The sequence below is a fragment of the Oreochromis niloticus genome, linkage group LG22 (genome assembly GCF_001858045.2).
Source record: "Oreochromis niloticus isolate F11D_XX linkage group LG22, O_niloticus_UMD_NMBU, whole genome shotgun sequence".
Lineage (NCBI taxonomy): Eukaryota > Metazoa > Chordata > Actinopteri > Cichliformes > Cichlidae > Oreochromis > Oreochromis niloticus.
Genome location: NC_031985.2, coordinates 9,989,373 through 10,015,139, shown reverse-complemented (window position 1 = coordinate 10,015,139; position 25,767 = coordinate 9,989,373). Strand labels below are relative to the sequence as shown.

The following is a 25,767-nucleotide window of genomic DNA, read 5'->3' as shown; positions in this document are numbered from 1 at the left end:
CTCCATTTTTTCTGACTTATCTTATTGAAATATGTCCTTTAGAAGACACAAGCGTGGAAGTGTTGAAATGCTACATCCTATATAAGACAGAATGGGAAAAGGTTTTGCTTTAGAAACTATAGTGTGGCGATGATGCAACACAGATGTAAACATGCCCCTTTGCTAACCTTTTTATTAAACAAACATAAAATTTAAGCAGTTTTTTTTTAACAATAAATCTTATTTCCAGCATATGATATGTTATCTTTGTTTTGTTTTCAGGAGCTTTACTGGTTTTTAGATCATTACATTGATTTCACACAGAATGTCAGCTTTTTGGACACAGGGTTGTACTAGGGTGACCATATTTTGATTTCCAAAAAAAGAGGACACTCAGCTCAGTCATGAAGAACTTGCTTAAAGAAACATATTTAACATATTTAAATGATGCCTTCTCTGTGCGGTTAATGAATTGTGAGATAAAATATGTCATATAGGCTTTTACAAGTCAACAAGTGCAAAAAAAATAACTTAAAAACCTCTGGAATTAAATAATGGTACAGAAATAATGCCTCATCTGCATAAGAAAAATTACCAGTACTGGGTCGGTATGAGGGCTGGACTGGGACAAAAAATCGGCCCGGGCATTTTGACTAGAGACCGGCCCACCAGGTATTATAGGAAAAGCCATAAAGCCTTTGAATAAAAACAAATGCTGTTGTGACAGTGATGTACACTGTCTTGTTGGTATATGTATGATTTCTATACATTTTACATCAGATAAAAACTTTGGTTGTAAGATTCAGATAATTATTTATTAAAAGTGAGACATTTTAAATGAGAATAAGAAAGAAAAGTATTTCTTTGTGCCCCCCTTTCCCTGTTAATGCCCTACCTGGCCCCCTGGCAAAAGGTTGCTAGACCCGCCCCTGCACAGTTACCAGCTGTCAGCTACTTAGAAAAAGATCCTGGTGTTATTTGTCTCTCAGAAACAGTTCATAACTTCCCTTCAACTCATTCATGTCACCTAAAAGGTAAACCTGTTTCTCCATCACCTGTTCAGCTCTGATGATTCAGTAAGGACATCTCCTGGTTTCATCTTCATGTTTCCCTCTCACCACATATCCAAACCGATATCATATCACTATCAGTAACATCATAGCACCCGCCCAGCTGTATAGAAACTCCGTCATTCTAGCTGGTACGCAGTACGAGTTATTGTAACTGACTGTAAAATGTCTGCATAACGAAAATAAGCTACACCTAAACTTGGTTTATATCTGACCCAGATAGACTGCAGGTCATAACTTCTTACCTGAAGTTCAGTTCACCTGACACTCGGACCGGCGGCCGCCTTGAGTCTCTCCACCTCCTGCCTCCCCTTTCCCTCATCCACCTGCTGGCCTCTGTGGAAGCTCCGCCATAGACATCACCAAACAACTGAGTTATTTTTACACATCGGCCAGCATCTGGCCAATCCACCACCTTTCTTTGTTTATACCGTTACAAAAACAACAACAACAAAACCATCGGCCCCCCGGGCAAATGTCCGGTATGCCCTATGGCCAGTCCAGCTATGGTCAGTACGAGGGAAATTTCTTTTGCAGTTCGTCTGAGAGATGCACTTGCGCTTTGGGATCTTTTAAACATCATTAGGCACGTTGCTGCGCGCCGTCTGTCCCGTCTGTGAGTGCAGAACAAGCGCTCACAAAGCAGCAGTTTGGGGATGACGTCACACACAATGGTCCTCTGTCAGAATATAGGAAAACCCGGACATTTACGTGAAAAGTGGACATGGGGTTGGTCACCCTACTAGGTTGTACCCTTCAGCTCGGTGACATGCTCAATCTTTCTTACTTAATAGCTAATTTATACACAAAGAGACAAAAAAACCAAACAATAATCGTGTCTACCTTTATATGTAAAATACAGACATGGCAGCAAGTATCATCTTTTTATGCAATATTTTTTTAAAAGAAGCGAAAGAAAAATGAATTAAATTGAGGTTTTACAGTTAGTAATGCAAGCTTTATTTCCTTATGCTAAGCTAATTACGAATCACTGACTCTAGCTTAGCATATATTTCTAAACTTATATTGTTTATCTGTAATCTAATAAATGTAAGTATGATCTAAAGGTATTTAAGCCAACTTAAACCTTAAAACTAAAAGCATAAAATATTGCAGGTCCTTTTTCAATAAGCTAGACTAGTTAGCTTTTAGCTTTTAAGTTGAGTAAGTTTATCTGGGATTTTTCCCCCTTTGACTGGATTTAGCACCACATAAATCAGATCAGTCAACCAAAGAATAAATTCAATGTATTTAATTTTAATCATCAGAAATAGAAAAAGTGGGTAAGTTAGCTTTTGATAAAGCTGTTTGCATTGCTTGATAAAGCTAATCAGTGCACCCTTATAAAAAGGAAATAAAGAAATATAGTTTGTATAAATGAGACTATTTTAAACCACAGTATAAAACATGTACAGCTACAGGAAAAACTAAGCTTACCTCATTATTCAGCAGCTTGTAGAAGCAGCTTTAGTATCCTGTATGCCTTTGTCAGTATTTCATATTGTTGAGCTACACTTGCTAAACTTTGGCTAAGTTTTCTTCACACTCTTGTTGCTTTAGTTCATCAAAGTTTGTAGGCAATCATTTATGCACAGCTATTTTAGGGTCCCACCACAGTATTTCAATCTGCCTGAGGTCTGTACTTTTATAGAGGTGGTAATACTTACTGATGATCAGCTATTTAAGTGCATTTGATTAGCAGCACACCATTGAGTGTACATTAGTCTTCACAATACTCAGTGTAGTCTGCGAAAGTTTTCATTTGCACTTGACTCTAAGTTTTATACATTTACTAGTGAAAACAATGGTAAATGTTTTTCTTACTTTTCCATATGTGCAATCAAAGTAGTTTGAATACTTTTATCTTTTATTTGTTTGTGTATATTTCTATGTCATTATAATATTTTATGATAAATTAGAATACTAAAATGTCAGGTTAAGCTTATAACTTAGTTTTGGTCAACTACACTTTGTAGTTTCTTTGTCAGACTTCATATCTCAGTCTATTTTGGGGGGTTGTTTCAGCTTTAGTTGGGAGCATGCAGGTTCCCAGATTTTGCAGGATGTACACCATGAGTCACATGTTAATCAGTTGTGTTTTCTTGTTTGGTGGCTTTATGTTACCGTGTGTGTCAGGGATTGTTTTTGTCCAATGAGCATGAATGTCAGTGAAACTCTCATCATGTTACCATGCTGGAATGCCGCCCTGAAGAGACGAGAGTTTCACTGGCAGTTACGACCGTTAGTCTGCAAATGTCTGGATTTCTCTCGCTCCTCAAATCTCTTTTCCTGTCCTCCCTCGTCGCTCTTTCTCACTCTACATCTCTGTCACAGTCTCTCTGTTTTATGTTACTTTTGTTTCCTACAGCGCACACACACATTCAGACGCACACACGCTGCTGAGACTAAGCTGTGGGAACAGACCGTGTCCATGTAAATCCTGGCTGCGAGTTATAAATCAGGCCAGTCAACCATCCAGTACCTTTGTTTGGTTTGATTGAACTGCTACACTCTGTCACAGGAAGAGGCCAAAGGCTCTGCGTGTATATATATCCTATATATACAAATATGTATTATATATATATATATATATATATATATATATATATATATATATATATATATATATATATATATATTGTATATAAATACACATGTATTACAGTATTATTGTTTGATAGAAAACCTAAGCAACAGCAGCGTTGTTTAACCATTCCGTGCTTTTCTCTCTTTTGTATCAGTGTAAATGGGATGTTTTTTGACTTTTGTTAAACCAGGCAAATAATTTAAAGACATTTATTCAGACTCAACGAACATTTGTGGGTCATTTCAGAGTTGCATGATACTTCTTAGATATACCAGTTAGTAGATTTGTGAAACTAATAACAAAAATTATCTACTAAATACTTTCAATCTGGGGCATATTTTTATATCGATTGTCTAAAATGTTTAACTGAAAATCTAAAATCAAATCAGTTAGAGAAGAAAAGGGTTAGTTTTGATGACCTTTAATAATCAGACTTTTTTAACCACGATGATGTGTTGGTTAGCGCTTTACACCAAGAAGGTTCTGGGTTTGAACCTGCTGGCCTCTCTGTGTTTGGATTACATGTTGCTGGTCATTTGCTTTTTTAAATCATAATTAATGGGATATAATAAGTTTAATAGGAAGGAGGTAAGGCCCAATGGCCCAGAGGCAGAAATGCAGAGGAATGGATGTTCCTGCAGGGATTTGGAGCAGATTACCCAGAGCTGAGTGCAGTGGCAGGGACTCATCACTGACCTGTGCTTCTCATGGAGTGAAGACGCATAGACCAGTGATTAATGACAGCAACAATCATGGCAGCACATCACCTGAGTACCTTAGACTGAAGGTACTGATTAGAATTTGGTGAGCAGAGGTTAAAGGTCACTGTCACTTTACAGAAAAACCCCATATTTAACCATAAATCACAAATTTCTACAATAATTCTAACAGAATGTGCACTAATGTCTCACTGGAAAAAATATAAATTGATTTTTATTTCTAAAAGTTCAATAGTTTTCTTCACCATGACGAAATAATACGACATAAAACTCTGACTTTTATTAAGAAGTGCCAGTTGTGAGCATGTTTGGCCAGATATTAAATTGGTGACTCAAATCTTTTCTGGCCACCTATTAAATTCCTTCAAAATCTTCCATATAAAAGTATGATATGTGGGTGTGAACAGGAAGAGAGGCAACCTGTAACTTCACTGGTTGGTTGAGGTGTACACCCGAAAGGTGGTAATTCTTCTGTAAACACGTCGCAAAGATTAAACAGTTGGTGTGTCAGAAAGCAATGATTAAGTTAAGCACCTTTGAGAAACTAGGGCTCAAATTAACCTGTGATGGCCCCTTTTCAGTGTATATTTTAAAGTTTATTGGCTGGAATTCACCAAACTGTGTGTGTGCTTTTGTTTGATGGTCTTAGTGAGGAAAGCTGTGTCTGTGAGTAAAAACGCCTTGGTGAGGGTCTCATCACAGAAGGAGTGAGCTCGCTCTTGCTCGCATTTCTCCTCCCGGTAGTTTCTTTTTCTTCAAAGTTCTCATTTTGTCTTCACGGAGCTGTAATGACACGGTGCGGCTTTGAAGCCTCAATTCTGGCTCTATTTATAAAACCGCTTGTTGCAGTGGCACTGACTCACTGTCAGCAAGCGGCAGGGAACCAGACTTACACACACAGCTATACACCAGTGAGGTCGCTGAGAATTCTGGGAAGGCATTTAACCTCTTCCTCGCGGCGTTGCTGGGGAGACAGACGGATTCAGGAAGTGGGGTTTAGCCAGCGGTTTAGCCAGAGGCCAGTCAGAGGAGGTGGAGGAGGAGGAGGATTTTTGGCAGCAGCGGAGCAGATGGAAATCTCAGCCGTTGTGTTGGACTCACACGTCGTGCAGTGAATCATTCCCACTCTGTGACCACCTCTCAGGTCATTCCACAGTTTAGTCTGCTACAGCACGGAGGGGGTAAACACAGATCTACTGTGACGAAGTCTTTGGCAGCCAGCAGAAGTTATTCAGCGACAATCTGCAACACTTTGAGGGTTAAGCCGATTGTTTGCTGAGGAGAATTTCTCAGAGGTCGCAGTGTTCGCTTTTAGCTCTAACTGTCGCTGGATGAACTGTAAAACAAACAGTATCCCTGTCTAGTGAAGTTGGCGGGCTTTTGAAAACAAGGAAATAAAAGTAATATGTCATCTCTAATTATTTAAAGATTAAACTTTACTCTACTCTTGTTTAAAATCATCAAAATATCCCCTAATAAACATCGACATAAACAAGAAACCACATTTTATTTGTGGATTCAAATACAACAACTCTGCCATAATTTATACTCCTCAAAGTGCTGAGTCCACTTTATAGTTACTGCTGAGGTCAAAGTCTGCATATTTTACCCACTGCACTGATATACGAGGGGAGGAAATGTCATAAATGATGAGGCTGAATTCCATTTAGCTGCTTTAAGTTTCAGGGTTCTGCTTTTAGACACAGTCCACAGACTCATTTGATTAGAACAAAGCTGCTGTTAGTGCTGTTAGTAACACCTGTACTTTTATGTACTTTTTAACAAGCTAGCATCCTGCTGCTCTCTCATGCATTCAGCTGCATTTGATATTATTGTCCCCCGTTTTTATCCTCAGCACAGAGTAATCTGCTGAACTGCTGGGACTCCCTGTGGAGCTGAAATATAAGAGCTGATATAAGGCAATTCATTCTCTCAGAATAGAGGTGTGCTGAGTTTACAGTTATTGATTTATTGATGCTGAGATGGACGGATCAGTTCATCGGGTCTCCAGAGTCCTACAAACACACACACACTTCCTTCTTGTGTGTGTGACGCCTGCAGACCCTAATTCGCTTTAGAGAGGTAGGCTAAAGTGGAGATGAGCAACAGATAGAAGTGTAGAAACGTGAGAAGGTATAAGGAGTGAAAGCGAGACGAAGACAAAGGAAAAGGCTCTCTTCTGTCTTGCTGCATATTGACTCTTCTTTAAAAATAGAAACACTACTCAGACTTTAAAATTTCATCTCGCTGCTCCTTTTTCATCACTGCCTCTGCTCAGCCTGCTGAACTGTTTCCCATCCCCCCACCTCAGCTCAGAGATGACTTTCTTCCATCACACCTGGAATCTTCCATATATCTATAAAAACTGGTCTGTGCCCAAACTGGAGCAATTACACCAGCTTCTATCTCTTTTTGTGCCCTATGGTGCAAGTTTGCATGATCTTTGTGTTTGTCCAGGGGCTGTAAATGTAGCTGTAACCTTACAGCTCAGCTGAGGGAGGACAGCATCAGTGTTTATGCTGTCAGGAGCATGACCCCCCTCATCACGGATAGATGCTTCAGCGCTGTGATGTAGCTGGCAGTCTAATTCAGCCAAAGGGAAACAGTGTGAGTCTGCTCACAACAAGCTTGCAGACTTGTTTGTGCAATCTGGTCATGATTTTTGGAAAGAAACATTAGTGCTGAGTTTATCAAAAGTTTGAGCACCACAAAGCGACTGTCATTGAGTTCCACTGTAATCAGGAAAACGCAGACATCTCTACAGCTGACATCTCCAAAACTGGGCAACTTACACCAAAACGATCTCGATTTATAAAGAGCACTCTAAGATAGAGGAAAAATATAAATAAATAACATTTTGGAATGAGTTCCCATTTAAGCAATTTGTCAGTGCACCCACAACTTTGAAGAAAATTGTGTTTTTAAAAAGCTTGAAAGATGTTTTTTTTTAATAATAGATGCAAAAATGCCATGTGGGGTAAAGAAATCCACAAAATGTACAAAATAAGAAGCTTTTTCAGTAATGTAGAAACATGGACCACATCTATTTTAGAAGCATCCATCCAAGAGGTGATGTACAGGTCAACAGTGTTAGGACTGTGATTGGATAACTACATCTATGGCCAGTTAATGTCACATGATACCATCTTTGACCTCTGAGAGGAAGCCAGAGTGCTGAAACCCATGCAGACACGGGGAGAACATGTAAACACATAAAAAAGCATCAGCTAATCACAAGGTTCGAACACAGATCCTCCTTGCTGTGAGGCACAGTTCAAACCTCTGCACCACCGTGCCTCTGTGTTGTAGAAGCAGTCTGCATTATTTATGTGTCTGTCAAAGCACATAAATAGCAATTTAAGAGGGTAAAGCAAGCGGTCCGCTTTATGCATTCTGATCAACTGAAGCTAAGGATGAAATTTCATTTGTAGTTATATCTTTCATGTTTTGTTTATTCAAGCACGCCTCAGACATTTCCAGTGCCGTGTGTGTCGTCTTCTTCTCAGAGCTGCTGTTTCACTTCCATCCAGCTGTCACTGCACATCTGCAGCTTCCTGAACACTGAAGCTATCATCTGGACACAATGATTAGTTTAACCCAGTTGTTCATTCTCCGTCCTCATTTCTCTCATCCGTCTTGCTACATTACTACTGTTGTTATGTTACAACTTTGCATCATTCATGACCCCTGCGTGATCACACTTTAAGCAAGCAATAAATTATCGAGTGTTTCCACGTTGTCCTTCTTTTCTGACCTCTTTTCTTTTACCACCCTTCCCACATCCCTTTTTCCTCCTACCATCCTTCCTCTCCTTCCTTCTCCTCCCTGCAGCCCTAAGCGGAGATGGAGTCTTCGGATGATGATACTCTGAGCGAGCGCTCCTGCGTCAGCGAGCCGTCTTTCCGTAGCGAGCGTTCAGGGGGGTCGTTATCCCCGTGTACATCAGGACTTGTGGGCCCACCGGGAGACACTTTGCCATGGAACCTGTCCAAGCATGAGAGGAAGAAGAGGAAGAGCCAGGATTCAGTGTTGGACCCAGCAGAGAGGGCGGTGGTTCGGGTTGCAGGTGAGTTGATAAATGTAATACTTTATCTTTCTGCCTTTGAGAAACACTCAAGGGAAGCTTCCAGGAGATGGTGAAGAGGCAGAATTTTGCTGATTGAACGCTATAAAAGCAGAGTGGGGCTTTCATGAAGGAGGGAAAATATCCAGAGAGGTCTTCAGAAGCTTCAGCACCACTTTTGATTGATTAGTTTTGGTGTATGTGTAGTTTCTCAGTCCTCCAGGCAAGCAACTGAAATGAAGGCTGCTGGATTTGTTTTTCAACTCTTATTCAAGAAGCTTTTTCTAAAAAGCCAACGTATTAAAGTCACAGTGGGGTTGTCCTGTCGCAGGTGGTCCTGAGAGTCATTGACCAACTCTGTAATCATGAGCCAAAGTGAATCATGGCATGGGTCACTGCCATCACAGGGTCGTTGGTGAGGCATTGCCTCCCAACATCCTGTTAGCTATTACAGTTACATGGGTCAAGATGTGAGCTGGTTCTCCTGTGTTGTGCCATGTGTCTGTAGAGTTTGGTTCTTCCTGTGTAAAGGTCTGAGCACTCCTCACTGCATTGCACAGTATACACTACCTGCTTTGTTCATTTTGTGTCTGAGGGTGTTGCTGGGTCTGAAGTGTGCTGGGACGTCATGCTCTGAGAAAAATCTTCTGAGTTTCTATGAAAAACCTGCTGCATAAGAGACGACAGTGTTACTATGTCTGTCTTCTGCTTCTTCCTGGTTCTGTCCGAGGTTCTTTCTTTTGCCTTTTTTGTGATTCAATGAAGGCTGAGTTTGGATAACCACAGTTTTAAGTCCTCTTTAAATATGTGTGTCTGGTTTGTAGCACTCGTTAGTTGATAACCCCGAAGCTTTTAGCTCCATAAGATTGAGTGCTACAAGGGGAAAATGAAAACTGCTGTAAAATGCACTCTGATGGAACATTAAAACTGACAGGAGCAAAGCAAAAAAAAGAAAGCAGTACCCGTGTTGTTGTTGCACATCAAAGGTTCTTAGTTTGAACGTTCCTGGTCAGCTGGATCCTGACATGTGAGATTGATTGGAGATTTCAAAGCTGACTGCAAGGTGTGGATGTGAGCATGAATGATTGTCTGTATTTAGCCCTGCCATTGTCACGGATTAGGTGTTTGCTGCCTCTTTCCCTGTGTCAGCTGGGATTAGGGTGCAGCGCAGCCCCTGATGTCATGGTTGGATAAGAAATTTAGAAAATGGATGTAGTGTGTCATTTCCAATCAAAATGAAGCTTTATACAAAACATAAAATATAAGGATTGTCAGCAGCATGGAGACATTCAGTTTGCTTTGCTCAGGAATTGCTTTTGCAAAATGACAGTAGGTCAGGGACCAATTAATAAAGAAATATACAAGTAATAGAGGTTTTTAAGGTATCTGATCAAGACGCCTCCCGGATGCTGGAGAGATTATATCTGTCAGCTGGCTTTGGAACGACTCAGTGTCGCCCAGTGGAAGATTTGGCTGGGGTGAAGGAAGTCTGCATATTTATTGCCACACACCAAGTGTTTCCACAGTTCTGTAGTTTAGTTTACCCACTGTGCCTACATCTAGCTGGCCTTGTGATGAGTTCCTTGAGTTTAGGTTTTCAGTCATGTATAGTTTCTCCTCCTGTTTGTATCTTTGTTGAAACTTCCTGTGTCACCCCTAGGCCATCCATTGGTGGTAAGTTGAGTATTACTGATATAGGCTTTACAGTCCCTTGTATTAACAGACTTGAATCAATAAGTAATAAGAACTGCGTAGGCAGAGCATCTACAGCTCTAATGTAGAAAAGCTGACATTGGACCAACCTTTTGTTACTGAAAAGACTCTTAAAAGGAAACACGTCGCTCTCATATTATCTGTCTTTTTATCACTAAATATCTCTGCAAAGAGGTTTTTTCTTCTTGTCGTGAATTATTCTTCATGCATCCACTCTCACACGCACACTGACATTTTCACTAATCACAGGGCTTCTTTCGAGCTGTCATTAAGCATCCTCTGAAAAAGGCCTCATCTCCTTAAATGTCAAAGAAATGAGAAGAAATTTCTAGTCTTTTATTTGTGGGATGGATAAAGACGTCTGCAGCTTGTTATTAAAAGTGTTATCGTGTAACACTCAGATGTAATAATCACTGTTTTCTTAGTTATCGGTTTTAATAATGGTGGTTAGCAAATGTCAATAAAGAGCTGTGAGCAGCATGAACCTTGAATACAAGAAAACGCTTAGTTTCATTGTCATGTGAAGGCAGCAGAGATGAGCTTAATCTCATTTTCACTGTGTGCATTCCTACGTGCAGGGATCACATGTCAAAGTCAGGAGCCAGTATCATCCTCTCGTATTTGTGGTAACAGAAGATGGAGGAGAAATGTAGGTTACTCAGTTCTCTAGAGAAGCCGGGGCTCCCCTGCTCACGTAATGAGACACTGGCAGCACGCTGATGGCTCTCTCTTTTTTAAATACAGAGAAGAGGGGACCTTGAGTTTGATAATTGAGGGAAATGAAGTAAAAGTGGGCTCATCTGTGGCTTTCCCCTCTGATGTCGTCTAATAATTGTGCTCATTTTTTCAGTTTGAGGCTTTTATATAAATGCACTTCAGTGGATGGACAGTAAAGCCCCCAGCTTCGTCAGCATGCTCTATAACTCTGCTGGCCTACAGCTGATCCAGCAGTAGGTGAAACTCAGATCATAGCACATCATATAGCAGCGTAACAGCTCTCCAATGAGGCAACAATCACAGCATCTTATCAACAACAGGACGGCTGCCAATAACAAGCAATTTTTAGATTAGTTTGCAACCTACATTTTTTTCTCTTATCACACTTTTCTTAATCTTATCAGTTTCCTTAAATTACTTTTAGGTCAAATCAATATAGAAGGTATATTTGATTTTTTTCAATATTTATTTTGACAACAGAATATCGATTACCAGTCAGGAGGTGTCTTCTCAAAGTGAATTATACTCTCTTAATGCCTTCACTTTGCACTCTCCTTGTTTTTTTGTGACTATAATCGAAACCCATAAAAGGCGGGCGCTCCAGAAACCTCAAGAAGCCAGATTTATTGCTTCTATAATCAGCGCACCAGTTTTAAGCTGCACTAACATCATCAATAACACTTTCAGCATCGCTAACTTGCATTTGGCAACACACAGTGCCATTATTTTTGAAAGCAAGCTTCTGTTCCACTGAGGATTTTAAATGATTTATTATTAATCTATTATTCATTTTTTGTGATTTCTACATTTATGTTCAATTTAATGACATCATCTAATCATCTTCTTTCATAAATAGCTTAAATTTTTTAAGAGAACCAAAGATGTTACGTACACACCCATGCTATTTGTTTACATTCTTCCAGTGAGGTTTGGACTTGTTCTGTGAGGAAATATGTTGGTTGGGATCTTGAAGCAGGGAGGCGATAAGAGGCAGCGAAAGTCTACGTTACAGACATGGAAACAGCATGTAGGTCAGGGCAGGGTGAAGGAGTTCATATCATCAGCACAATCAGGTCAAGAGAGACGGATCACTCTGCATGTGTGTGTGTGTGTGTGTGTGTCTTGTATTTGTATCTCAGTGCTGATACTCTTACAGCATAGACATGGAGAAAGTTTGGGATATTTCCTGCCCTGGAACCATTTCAAGGCCTCCCACATTAATGTTTTAGAGTCTCTTCCATTCACAGGAGAAGCCCGTCAGATACTTTTATGGCTCTTTTAAGAGAAGCTTTCACTTTCTTGTCCTTCCTAAATCTGTCAGCAAATGTTTGGAGAAAGGAATCTGTAGCCTGACGCTGCAGTAGAGCTCCCATTAAAGACCTTTTATTTTTTATTAATGTACTTAATTCACTTATGTTAAATCCAGTTTCACAGAACAGAGGACCATGTGTGTTTACTTGTTTTTATGTTAGTGTGAAGACAGTGGGTGTCTGTATGTATATAATGAGTTTATCTGAACAAGCCCAGTGTTTCCTGCCAAGTAAAAATAAAGTTAGGCTTTGTGGAGGAAAGGAAGATGACAAAGAGCAAAAGGGAAATTAAATTTGTACACTAGGTAAGTGAGAGTGCGTGTTAGAAGTGTATGGCTCTCACATACACACATCTACACATGCACCGCTTTTGAAATAAGGATAACAGATCAAAAGGAGGTGAAATGAAGGCAGCGTGTGGTTAAAGGAGAAACCGGTGAATAATGTCATGTGAAATACAATTTGACACAATCATGAAAACAGCAGGAACCAACTAATAAGTAAAGGTAAAACAAGAAAATAAATAAATACATTTATAGATATTTATGGACTTTACTAGACTAGCTTTGTATGAGTCACAGTTCAAAATAATCCTGATTTCCCTGAGCCTGAGAGCAGTTTATCCACTGTCTGAAACTGTTTTAGCTCCTCCCTTTTTAAGGCAACATCCTTCTGATTGGCTGCCCTACATAAACAGAAGGTTTGAACAACAGGTGGCATCTGTGCTCACAGCCACAGCAGTGTGACGGAGATGACCATATAAGGGATATCCCGTCTCTGACATCATACAGAGCCAAGAGTAGAAAAAATATCTGTGTGTGAGTGTGAAACAGATATTCCTTGGCTGTACACTGACCTCATTGTTTGCAGATTAGCCATGTTTAATATTAGCAGCTCCTAAAACACATGTCCAGTTTAAGTAACATTCACTGTGTTCAGCTTTACTGCAAAACAGTGATATTAAAAAGTCCAAAAATACAGAACTAAAAACTTCAAGAATCACTTATTGAGCCTTAATCACAATATAACTTAACCGATATAAGCGTTCTCCTTTTTGTTACTGTTACACGTCTAATTACAACCAGATCTGAGGACAGATGTGGAATCCTCATTATTGCTGGAGACGGGTTTAAGAGAGCTGGCATCACTTTTATGTTCTCTGGTCATCATTTTATTACAGATGATCAAAACTACATGCAGTAAAGTCACAGCACATGATGTTTAAATGTTAGTTCCATCATCATCATCATCATCACAGTTCTTCTTTTAAAGCGGAGAAAATGAAGGAAAAAAAATGTCTTTGTAAGTTCGAGTTTCTCACACTGTGAATTTAGTTTATGGTTAATTTTGTGTGCATCTTTTACATTTTGAGGCCACTTTTCCCTCAGATTTATTTCTGCTCTCAGATGTGAGGAAGAAATACAAATGATCTCATATGTATTTAATGAACACTTGACGAGGATGGCTTTTTCCACTTTTTCATGCCTTTTGGATAAACATGCATCATGTAGTTGAAATTCACAGCTGTGCAGACGGTTGTTTAGAGTGCATGCATGTGTGCGTGTAGAGAGAAGAGCTGGGAAAGGTTAAAAACATTTAAGGATTATTATCTCCAGTTATTAAACCAAACACTTAGACCTGGAGCTTTCCTGGCAGTGCCTTGCGGGTGAGTCAGCAAGTCAGGCTCGATTGCGTGGAGATCATTCAGTTCTGGCGGCAGCAGGTAGCAGTCGAGTTAATGTTGGCGTCGCCACAAACCACCCTGGGGCTGAAACACAGGCAACACCTAACTAACACTGCCAAAGTCTGCTGTGTGGCATTTTTCTCTCCACCTGCCAACGAAACATTTGAGTTTATGTCCAGACTCACTGTGAAGTTAGAGAAATGCCACAAAAAGCAACTGATCTTATAAACCCAAACATCTAACTCAATACAACTCTTTTCTTTTTGTTTTGTTTTAAAGCCCAAGAAGGTTAAAGGAGATCCAAAGACATTTTGCACAGCTAAATAAAAACACATACAGTGGGTGTGGGGGACAAAAAGTACAGTTAAACAGTACAGAGCACTACAGTTACCTCACAACTGCCTGTTACCACTCCGTAAAGTGTGTACCTATACTGTGTTCTATGTGTTTTATAGACAATAAAGAGCTTTACTGTGGAACAAAAAATCACAGGACTACAGGGTCCTGATATAAAATGGGCCGATGATTCAGTAATATGTAAGACTGTAAATTAAAAGTAGACATAACCAACAAGATTTCACTGAGAGGTTAGTGAAGTCCCAGTTTGAAGCTGTGTCTATGTTTTCTGCTATGCTTCTGCACATGGTCCGGATTTTGTTCAGTTTTTGGTTTTACCCCTTGAGTTCATCATCTATTTTTTTTTATCTATCATTTTTGAGATATTAGTATTCTTCTTGTGTCTCTCTTATCCTGCTATATTTAGATTATTATTAGTGGTAGTTTCCCTGTTTTCCTGTCTGTTCTTCTTAATGTCGTTCTTTCTGCATCTCTTCTTCTCTTGATTAGTGTGACTTTTAGTTTTTTCCTGTTTCACATTGTTTTTGTTTTTTGATTCATGTTGGTGTGAATTTATATGGTTTTACTTGTGCAAAATACTTTCTCCTCTGTCTTGATCCACAGTTGTTTCCTTTTGCACCCTATGTTGAGTCCTGCATTAAAATATTTTAAAGGAGAAATTATTTTGATCAGAAATCATGTGACTAACGGAAGCTTCTTCAGTCCATTCAAATGATAGAGTGGAAATATGCGGTGGTAAGCACTGGCTCATAACAGAAAGGAGGTTCTGGGTCCAAACCTAGTGACCATCTAGAGATGTAAATGTCAGGTTAACTGGTCATCCAACATAGTTTTAGGTTTAAATGTTAATGGTTGTCTGTCTGTGTTTGCCCCTTGTACTTTCCCCCAGTCAGCTTTGATAAGTTCTTGTTGCTGAATAAAGCATCCTGTCTGCTAAATGGTTTGATGTGACTAGCAGAGCACGAGTGTCTCTGTAATACTGACGCTGTCGAATTCACTCCGCCGAGGCTTTCATTTAAAGCTCGTGCTTCTGGTAACATCCTGTATCTCCCAGGCTTGTTCAGTGCTCGCTCAGGCGTGTGAAGCCTATTGTGATGATTTTACATTTTAAATAATCTGTACGGCGTGTTTACACTGACCTCAATTTCCAGTCAAACAGAGGTCAGAATGTGAATATATTAGCCTGCTTATAAGCCACACAGTTTAGCCCCATGACAACATATTCATACAGAATAAGGACACGCAGCACAGAGATGTAGTGCTAGGAAGAAGGTATTCTTTTCTCTCGGAAAATATCTATTTTTATTTTGGGAAAAGTTGCATCCCCACACATCTGAAGAAAGAGCAGGCAGAAGAAGTGGAGGGCGAGAGGAGGAAACACTAGGAGCTTTGTGAATACTGGAGAGGATAAAGAGAGACACTGCTGTAGTGACTGGACTCTGTTATTCAGACACTTTGGGTTGCACTGCCTGTCTGCTGAATCTGAATGTCAATGAAACCGACCAACAGCTGATAGTTTTTCTGTGTACGTGAGTGAAAATTCAGTATTTTCCCACCAAATTACATTTTGAACTAATCGGGGGCTGTAAACAGATGAACACAGACCAGAATAAAAATATTTTAAAAGTAGTTTGTTAGTCTTAGATAGACTGTATATAAAAGATGGTCATAGCTAATGTGCTATCTCCCATATTTGTGTTTGTAATTTTGTTTCTGATTTGCATTAACCTCAGAGCACTGCATACCCATAGTGTGCTGACTTTTCAATCATAAGGTGGCTTTAACATCTTTTTTACTCTTCATTGGACAATAAATTACAAACTAAACATCAAGTTGTATTAAGTAAGACTTAAAACCATAAACTGATACCACTGATTCATCAGGAAAGTTTTTACTGAGGTCAGAAATTAAGTTAGAAATGGGATAATTTTCTTATATATTTCTGTATAATCTAATTTCTTGTAACTAGAAGGAAGTTTTTGTGCATATTTTCACAAGAGTTGCTACTCTTCTTCAGATTTTGGTTGTGACGTAATTATATCACACCCAATTAAATCACAAAAAAAGGCTTTCTGACTTCAAAATTCCTCATGAATGCTGAACATCCAGGTTTTCTTGTTTTACTTACATGGAGATGCAGTAATGGAGAGATACAACAAATAAAGGATTGTTTGGAAATTATTTGCACAACAAAATAAGAAAGGAAATGACACAGAAGAAGGCATGTGTGATACACTTGCTGAGTGTAAGTGAGGCAGCAGCAGTGATAATTTATGCATATGAGCATCAGGACCCCAGATGTCTTTGCCTGCATGTAACTTAGGCGTCCGCCATCCTGCCTGCTGCATTTTTTCTTTTTTTTTGCAGGCAAACTGAAAGGAAGCCTCGGCTCAAGGCCCTGGCTATTCCCCTGTTGCCATGGTGACGTGGTCTACTCTGTTTCCATGGTTATGCAAGGCTAGGAGAAGCAATGGCGGCAGGGGTGAGAGAGACTGGCACTGGATATAAAAGGGGCGCAAAACAAATAGCCAAGGAGTGAGAGAGTGTCCGAATTTTAATTTGGAGTGGAGAAAAAAGGAGGGAAGGAGACCAAGGAGTGAATGATCGTGGGAGTTTAGAAAGTAATGAAGAGAGGAGAGAAATAGAGTAGGAGAGAGAAGGGAAGAATTTAAAGAGGGGAAAGAAAGGGTGACTTTGTGAATAGATGTGAGGGTGAAGGAGGTCAAAACACAGAGAAGAGAATGATTAACAGGAGGATGAAGACAAGCACTGACAACTTAAAAAAAAGGACTTGGAAAGAGAAATGAGCTGAAGGAACAAGACGGAAAAACAAAAGGAGAATGACTGATATGAATGAGAAAGAAGTAAAGATGGGAGCTTAAAACAGAAAGAGAAGGACAAGATAGGATTGGTGTAAAGAAAGAAGGAAGAGAATGAAGCAAAGAGACTAAGGGGAAATAAAAGTGAGTTTAAAAAAGAAAAAAGCACCACCCAACAAACTTTTTTCGGTTGGTCGTGATGTGCCAGTAGGCTACACCCTCTAAGCACTATAAAGTTTTACAGGTTCTTTTTTCCTTTTTGGGGGAGGAAAGCAAGTAGATAGTGTCTTTGCTATAAACTGTTCATGACCTGCCAATGCTCAAATGCCTTAAACCTGTACTTCTTCCAGTGTCCAGTAGGGGGCGACTCCTCCAGCTTCAAAGTCAAGTCAAGTCAAGTTTATTTATAAAGCACATTTAAAAACAACCGAGGCTGACCAAAGTGCTGTACAATAAAATACAAATATAAAATACTATAAAACACAGGTACATAAAATGCCTCACAAATAAAACAATAAATTAAAAACAATAGGTTAAACCTTGCTAAAAGCCAGTGAAAATAGGTGAGTTTTAAGAGCAGTTTTAAAAGTTCCTAGGCTTGTGGAGAATCTGATGTGAGGGGGTAGACTGTTCCACAGTCTGGGTGCAGCCACAGCAAAAGCCCTCTCTCCCCTAGTCTTTAATCTGTACCTGGGAACATCTAAAAGCATCAAGTCTGCTGACCTCAAAGATCTCCTGGGGCAGTAAATGCTAAGAAGCTCTCAAAGAGCGGTCAAACTGTACAAAAAATATATCAGAAACTAGTTCTATTTCTATCTTACTCTGTGACCACAGTAAACATTTTTCTGTTAAATTTATGGTCTCAGTCACCAGTTTAAAGTCATATTTCTTACAACATGATGTTCATTTTGTCAGTGATGGGTTAATTTAGAGTAAAATGGGCAGTAAAGCAGGGTATACTTTAAGATGCACCAAGAGCTCGTGATGTCTGGTTTCTTAAGGCAAAATGTGTTTTAGAGTGTGATTGTGATAGATCTGTGATGTCATGTACTGTAAGATACTTGCTGGTCTGGAAATCAACTGAATATAAAACTATAAATAAACTTGACAGACGTTTTTAGCAGTGTCATCTCCTGGGATTCATTTCTGGTCTTATGGGGTCAAAGGTTCAGAACCAGCGAAGATTGTAACAGCAGCACGTTAAACGTGTTTTCATTAAGACACTAAATCTATTCATTTACAGAAAAATATTATAGACACATTTAAATCTGTTCTTTTTTAAATTATATGTTACAATGAAACTGAAACATAAGAAAACCTGTGTTATACATCCACATTCTTTTCATCCGTCAAGACAATTTTAAATAATCACATTTTGGAGTAATAGTCTTTATAAATTAATAAGGGATAAGCTAAAGTGGTTACTTGCATGAATCTACAAGTATTTGGATCAAAGCTAAAGCACTTACCCAAAATAGATGCATTAAACTGCTTCTCATGCCATTCATATTTTCTCATTGCATGACTGGAAACGTCTGATTCCAGACGTCACCGATTACACTTGAACCAGTTAAGAGTTTATACGCATGCTTTGTTGTTATAATCTTTTAAATGCATTTTTATCTGTGATTGAATCTGTTTATTTGTGAAAGTCAAAACAGTAGAGCAAAGGTCAGACCCTGTAAAGAGTCTTAACTTAAATCCGAGTCACTCACAATAGATTTGATTTAATCTCTGCTGGTTATTAAGGGCGCTCAGCTGCATTATTAGGAAGTAATTCAAACAAAAATGCAAGCGTGGATAATGAGATCAGACTGTTTGATGTTAGCTTTCATTTTTTAGATGTTTCATGAATAGGCAGGAAAGCAGCAGAGAGGTTTCTGTGTGAAATGTTTGTGGCTGACGTTAAAGTTAGAAGGCGAGGTGGAGCTCTGCAGCTGAGGTGTTTGGTCATGCTGTTGTGTCGAGGACTTTGTGTACTTTTGGCACATTCACAGTGCAGCTGGACTCTGCATGCAGCACAGACACACAACAATACACATGCTAACAAACACACATGCAGAAGACTCGCACTGCAGGAAGAAAACAGTGAAAAATACACTTGAACACATATTTTACTACTTTTATTTATGTTCACGCTTATGTATTTACTATTAATACACATCAAGGCGTGAAGATGAAAACATACAAGTGGAGAAACATAAACAAGAGGTCATTCAGGCCAAGTCTGACTCATCTGTAATTTCCGTTCTCCACCACTAGATGGAGATATAAGGGTTTCACACACTGACAGCTTGTTTCATTTTTAGGAGGAATCACCTGCTTTTTTCTCATTTTATCAGTGAAACTCTGTCTGTACTTTATAGAGAGTGAAAGATGTTTTTCTCTGGCTGTTCAATGCTGTAAAGTACAAAAGAAACGACGGGACCATGAGACCAGAGTCACATTAGCCCGAGTTTATTTGTTTTTTAAGACAACAACATCTGCTGGAATGTTTTTCTTTCAGTTCTCACATTTTGGATTCATCTCCCTTGACTTCCTGTAGATACAGAGGGTGCCAGATCCGTATCCCTAAAGTGTCTGTTTGTGTTTACATCACTGGGGTAATGTTAATGTGATGTGTGTCAGTCCTGTAATGAGGGAGAGGCAGGGTGAGGAGACACAAACAGGATGTTAGAATAATGAAAGATGGGGTCAGATCTCTGCAGAGAGACAAATCTAATTATTCACTTTGAAACTGATAATATCTTGGTGTAATTATTATAAAGAAATTAGTCTTTTCTAAATCGCTTAAGGTGTTTTAAGCCAGACTAGTGATGCTTTTATAATGAACCAACATTTCCTTTGGTGTGGGAAAGCTCTTGAACGTTTTCCTTTTTGCACAAATAGGATTTTTTTTTTATTTAACCTGCGACCTCCTACTTATTCTGCTACCTTGAGAAATGAGCTATTGCAATGCAGCAAAGCAGTATATTTCTGCAGAGACTGCCAGCTTGTTGGTGTTGGCCTTGCCCACTGATGATGTGTTGAGATTAAAGGCTTCAAGGAAGGAAGGAAAAGAGGGTCACAGTAAGATGTATGAATGGCTCCTGGGTCATTGAACCGCTGATATGATAAATGCTGTATGAGCTTTTGAGGCTAGTTTATTTACTGCCACTTTCACTCTTTCCTTTTATCTTTTGTCATGTTACGTGGTTTAAATTCATCTCTGAGTACAGATGTGTGCATGCATGACGTAAATGATGATATGCAGCTACTTCCAGACGTGTTACCGCAGCCGTGGCCCACACACGAAAGACAGACAGTAAAATAGACCCGTTCAAACACACTTCAGTATTCAGTACATACACATATTCTTCCCATTTGCATTCATTTGATTAGAAAAGGCTAAAATATGTGAAGTCATCTTTATATATAGAGAGAGAGATAGAGGAATTTCTAAATTTGCTAGAAAAGATTAGGGATCTTAAAAAATTTCCATTTAGTATAGAACAAGTAAAATCAAGATATAACTACATGTAGTGTTTTTATGTCTGTGAACAGTGAAAAAATCCCTTTTAGTCTGAATTTGAATAACAAATAATAGCAAAAAAAATTACAGCCGAGTGGCCTCAGGTCCTTATGCTGTTAAAACTGTAATTATTTCATAATACAGGAATAGGACCTGTGTTTTAAAAATAAAACAGATGAAAGTGCTGGAAGCAATAGCCAAACTTAAGCCCTTATAGGGCCCCAATACATGTCCAAATGATATCCATGTATTAAGCTAAAGACGTAATCTAGAATTTATAGGGTAAGAAGGGAGGATACTTTCAATGTGCGCACTTAAAAACAAAAAAACCTTGCAAATTGAAGATATTTAAATGCATTATATTCACAGGCTGCATCGTAAATTAATGATGTGCATACTGAACTTATCAACAATAATGCTGATATTTTAATTTCTATTTATTTGTGCATATGTGTGGCTGCTCTGCTGCTGCTGTGTTATCCACTCTCCTGTTGACTTTATTCCCTTAAGTAATAACTGAGACCACCAACAGCACCAGCAGCAAAGCTCTGAGTTTCACACTCAGTGAATGGAAGCTTCTTTGCTCTTCCTCTCATTGCCATGTTGAATGACCTGGTGGCGTAAACACTGTTTTTTATGTGATTTACTTTCCATTCATGGCTGCAGACATGAGTGGAAATATGCTGCATTCCTGCCCTTTTATGTATCTGGCTCTTGATTTCCCAGTCACTGGTCATCTGCCTTGTGGGGCCATTCATGCATCTTTTATTTGTGTTTCGATTTAATATTGACTTCAGACAGACATCTACAATCCACACCTGCCTCCACTCTTGACATCTCCACCTCTTTTACTCTGTGGACTCTAGTTTCCAACCACATAAATGTATGTTTTCTGACAGAATGGGGATGGTACTGTGATTTACATAAAGGTTATCTTTATGTGTCTTTGTGGGATTAAATGACATAATCTCTGCACCATTTGAATGATGCTGCTTTATGGACTGTGACCTCACTGGCACTGAGAGATTATCCACAGCAGGACAGGGCAGACTCACAGATTACTTAACATACGTGTTTAATGGCTTCAAACAATAACGTGTGCCTGTTTTTCAATTAAATATATTGCCTAGTTTTATTGTGTTTCCTGTGTCTGGAGAAGCTTATAAGTTTTGGTTTAAACGCTTGTTAACAAGGTGTTATTTAAAATTTTATTATTTCGCCAGAGCTTCTGGTTATGTATATTTACTTAGCCTTTAGATGGCACTGTGCTCCATTCATTCAGTCCACTCCTTTAAACATTCTTGAGTTTATTTAGTGTGTTTTACAAGTTATTTGCAGAATTTTTCAGAAATAAAAAATCAAAATGCATCTACTTGTTATTACAGTGACTACCTACCATGGCCAAAATGCCTTGTGGTTGCAAATCCTCATGCATGATCAATTAGTTGGGGGTTGATGAATGTAGAGAAATTACTGAACAAGCCTGCAGGGACCACAAGGGATCAGGGAGCTTTTGAGACAGACCTTCTGTTAATATTAGATTATGGGGGTGAAATCAGGGAACTGCAAAAAGACACAAATGACAAACAGACTGTGAAGTGATTCAGATCACTGAAATAAACTGAAATAAAATATCACTATTGAAGGAAAAATCAAAACCACCAAAAAGACAAAAAGATTTCTAAAAAGAAACTGAAAACAAGCAGAAAAATATACAAAATGACTAAAACAAAGTTCGAAGTTATGCTGAAAAATGATCAGAGAGAGACATAAAAATACAAAAGGACTTCTCTTGAGTTGTGGGGGACTTTAACATGTATGTGCCTTTTGCAAAACAAACAAACAAAATGTTAAAAACTGACAAATTTAATTAAAACAGAACTTATAGATCACAAATGTCAAACATAAGGCCCGGGGGCCAGAATCGGCCCACCGAAGACCATGGAGCCCCTGGACTACTTTGGAAATTGTGAATGAGCTCATAGATTTTTTACTTTTAACTGTATTTGCATTGGTTTTACAGCTTTTCCTACATATAAAGACCACCATGGCTCTTCATACCACACCAAAGTAAATAGATAAACAATAAGAATTAAAATGGAGAAAATGTCCTGTTTTTTCCGCTATGTGAATAAATGTGAATGGGAAATGAGGTACCAGAACTTTCTGTAATTTTACACATTAGTTAATTGTGCCGACAGTTTTCTTTCATTTACTGAAGCAGAATTTCTTCATCTTGGAGTAAAAATGAAAAAAGAAGAAATTCCCCTTCTTTTTATTATATTAAATGGGGTTAAATGTATTTAGTCTGACAAAAACGGGGTTGTATGTGGCCCACGATACAAAATGAGTTTGACATCCCTGGTATAGATTTTCAGTTAACGTTAAGTGTTAGCATGCTACAAGTAGTTTTCAATCAGGGGGTTATTGCTTTAGTAAACTGGTTTAACGTCCGTTACAGTAGAAAATAATAAACAATATTTTAAAACACCTGAACAAGATTTGTCACTGAGCCACTATCTCCGTCTGAGGGCGCTCCAGCTCCATTTTCCACCTGTTCAGCTAGGCTAGCTAGCTCTTCCCCACCGGCTCTACAAATTCCTGTGGCGGAGGTTCCTGGCGCGGCCGGTAGAGAGGGATGGAAGACAGCCACTGCAGGAAGGACCGAGAAACCTGAGCATAGGAGGGAGAGAGACACACGCACACACATTCACACGGACCCAGGGGCCGCAAAGCCTCGGACAGAAGCGGCCATTACGGCTGGGAAGCATGCTGGGAGCTCGCCCGGCTCTTTTCGGATCCACAGGACGCCGCCGACTCAGCCTCGGATAGGAAGCCCGAGCCCGGATACGGTTTGGTTTGGAGCTCCGGACGGAAAGAGACGCACGCCCCCCCCCGTCAGTAGGATATACTCCCTCCCTCCCTCTCTCTCACACGCACAGGAGGCACAAAAAGCAGCAGTCACCGGGTGGAAGGCGATATTTAAGGAGGGACTGGCCAGAGGAAACGCACCGAGCGATGCGACCGTGTGGTCCCGCGCACACACGTACACTGACGGCTGTCATGGATAGATAGCGTTTATGTAACCTTCATTTAAGTAGATTTTCACAGATAGACGCTCACTGAGGCTTTTTGTTGTCCTTTATATTCTCTGAAGTGTCCCTGAGGATTATCTAACCGCGCTCCAGAAGTGAGCTGCGGGGCTTTTGGTGTGCGCCAATGCATCATATTCACTAGTTTCACGCACCGTGGTGTTTGTATTGGAAACCGGAGGAGGGAGAAGGAAGCACAGGGAGCCGGAGCTGGGGTCCGGACGGGCAGCAGAAGCAGCAGCAACACCAGCGGACCGGGTCACTGCGGTAGTCTGCAGGCCGACCCCTCTCTTCTTCACAAGCCGGCTTGTGAGCCACCATGGCCGGGTTCGTACCGGGTCTGCTGCCCTCAAACCACTCACAGGAGAAGGAGTTCGCCCAGGCGTATGAAGATGTGCTGGAGAGATATAAAGGTAAATGTACAGAGGTCTTCACCAGGGCGCAAGAGGATAATATGAAAAAAAGCTCTCCCACGGGGAATAGTTAAGGCGTTTGTTTGTATTGTCAGGGAATGAAAGGGAACATGAAAGAAACTCAGAGATTATGTCTGAAAGTATAAGTGGGTTTTTAGGCATGCAGCCAGCACCACTCTCCCAGTTTCATAATCTGGATTGTTTCCTTGTATTTTGGATAAGCAAAGCAGGGCTTCTAGCCTTGCCACATTGTTGGCCTCCACAGTGCATGCCCTGACTCCCTCCTAATCACTTGTGTGCTTTTGAGACACCAGAGGAAGCAGTTTTATGAAGTTCTCCCAGCTCACTCGTGTAAGGAGTTTTCCCCACATGGCCTCGGGTTTCGCCTTGTTTGCTGTTTAGCCTGTAAATATCCAAGCTGCTGCTGTGCAGGGCACTGGGATGGTTTGAGTTTGCTCTGATGTGGCTTTAAAACACTTTAAGGTGAAGATAACAATCATTATCTTTTTTTTTCCTGTGTGTGTATGTGTGTCTGCTCTGCAGCAGTGGTCTTACAACCAGGGCTGAGACTTGCTATTTTATAATACCAGTGACAGAGGCGCTTTAAAAATGAATGCCTCTGCTGAACTTGACTGTTGGGAGGAGGTGTACAGTGTGTGTGTGTGTTACAGAGGGACAGAATGGGGGTGCAGACAGCCAATAGACTTGGGTCACATCTGTGATGCTGGCACTGATGAAAAGGAGGCGGTTTTGAATTATTGATTGTTATAATGAAACTAAACTCCTCTGGGTTTGGGACATAGCCTCCATGTGCTGCTGTCAAGTATGTGAGAGGAGGAGGGAGGTTGAGATGAGGAGTTTCATATCTGATCCTCCAACATCAAGTATGTGTGCAATACACCTGTCTAAGCACAAAGAAGGAAGCCCTTTGGGAGGTTTCACTAACAGTTTGCAATATCTTTTCTATGCCAACACTTTGCTTAACTTATCTCTCACTCCGTGCAATAACCTGTCTACAGAAGGAAATATGCAGACTTTATCTACTTGAGCCATAATGTATAACTGTCTGCTCTTGTAAACGACACATCAGTGAAGTATTACTGCAAATATTTGTCTTTCTTTCTTGTAGGTGCACTCATTCAGCCTCATATCATGCTATAAAAAAGAAAATTCAGTTAAATTTAGTTTGCACATGTATATTGTTATTATTATTATTATTATTAGCCTTTCTAGCACTCTGACGATATTGTTCAACAAAACCCACTTATAACTCAAATTGCTTAGAACAGCTTAACTTTCTTGGTGTTATATTTTATATATGCGCAGGGTTTTCTGTTTTTCTGTCTGGCATTAATGGCTGCTTTAATGCTAAAATAAATCCACATATTAGAGGTGTTAGACTTCCTCGGGAGGCACTGGGGCTTCTATTAAATCTGCCTCGCTCTCACTCACAGAGAACAGTTCATTCAGGATGGATTCGACAGTCCATTTCTCATCCTGAAGCGAGCAATTGCTCTCCGTTTAAGTGCTTCTCGTTGATCGCAGCCGTCGTCCAGTTTTATCTGAGAGCAGGATGGCTTTACTTTGATAAACAAATAAGGTGCATCAGAGCTGGGTTTTTTCCCCATGTGAGATTAAAAGGAAGGGAACGTGAGCACATTGATTAAAGTGGAGCTGAACGTGGGTCTCTGAGGGCTCTTCCCCCCCCCCATTGGAAATGTCAATGCATAATA

General features: G+C 39.8%; 1 protein-coding gene and 1 long non-coding RNA gene across 3 annotated transcripts in view; one reads left to right on the top strand and one right to left on the bottom strand.

The window, feature by feature from the left end:
* macf1a (microtubule actin crosslinking factor 1a) overlaps positions 1-25,767 on the top strand; it is a 235,581-nt gene that overhangs the window by 3,334 nt on the left and 206,480 nt on the right. The window contains 1 exon segment of the mRNA XM_025902114.1: positions 8,187-8,421. Coding sequence (XP_025757899.1) covers positions 8,199-8,421 — 223 coding nt within the window. The 5' untranslated portion in view covers positions 8,187-8,198.
* Positions 17,435-23,913, bottom strand: LOC112843458 (uncharacterized). 2 transcript variants are annotated; one of them, XR_003215799.1, is made up of 3 exons: positions 23,021-23,913; positions 21,926-22,092; positions 17,435-19,648 (listed from the first exon to the last, which is right to left on the bottom strand). It is a non-coding gene; the product is annotated as an uncharacterized LOC112843458 (long non-coding RNA). The 2 variants fall into 2 exon arrangements; XR_003215798.1 differs by having other exon boundaries at positions 21,926-23,913.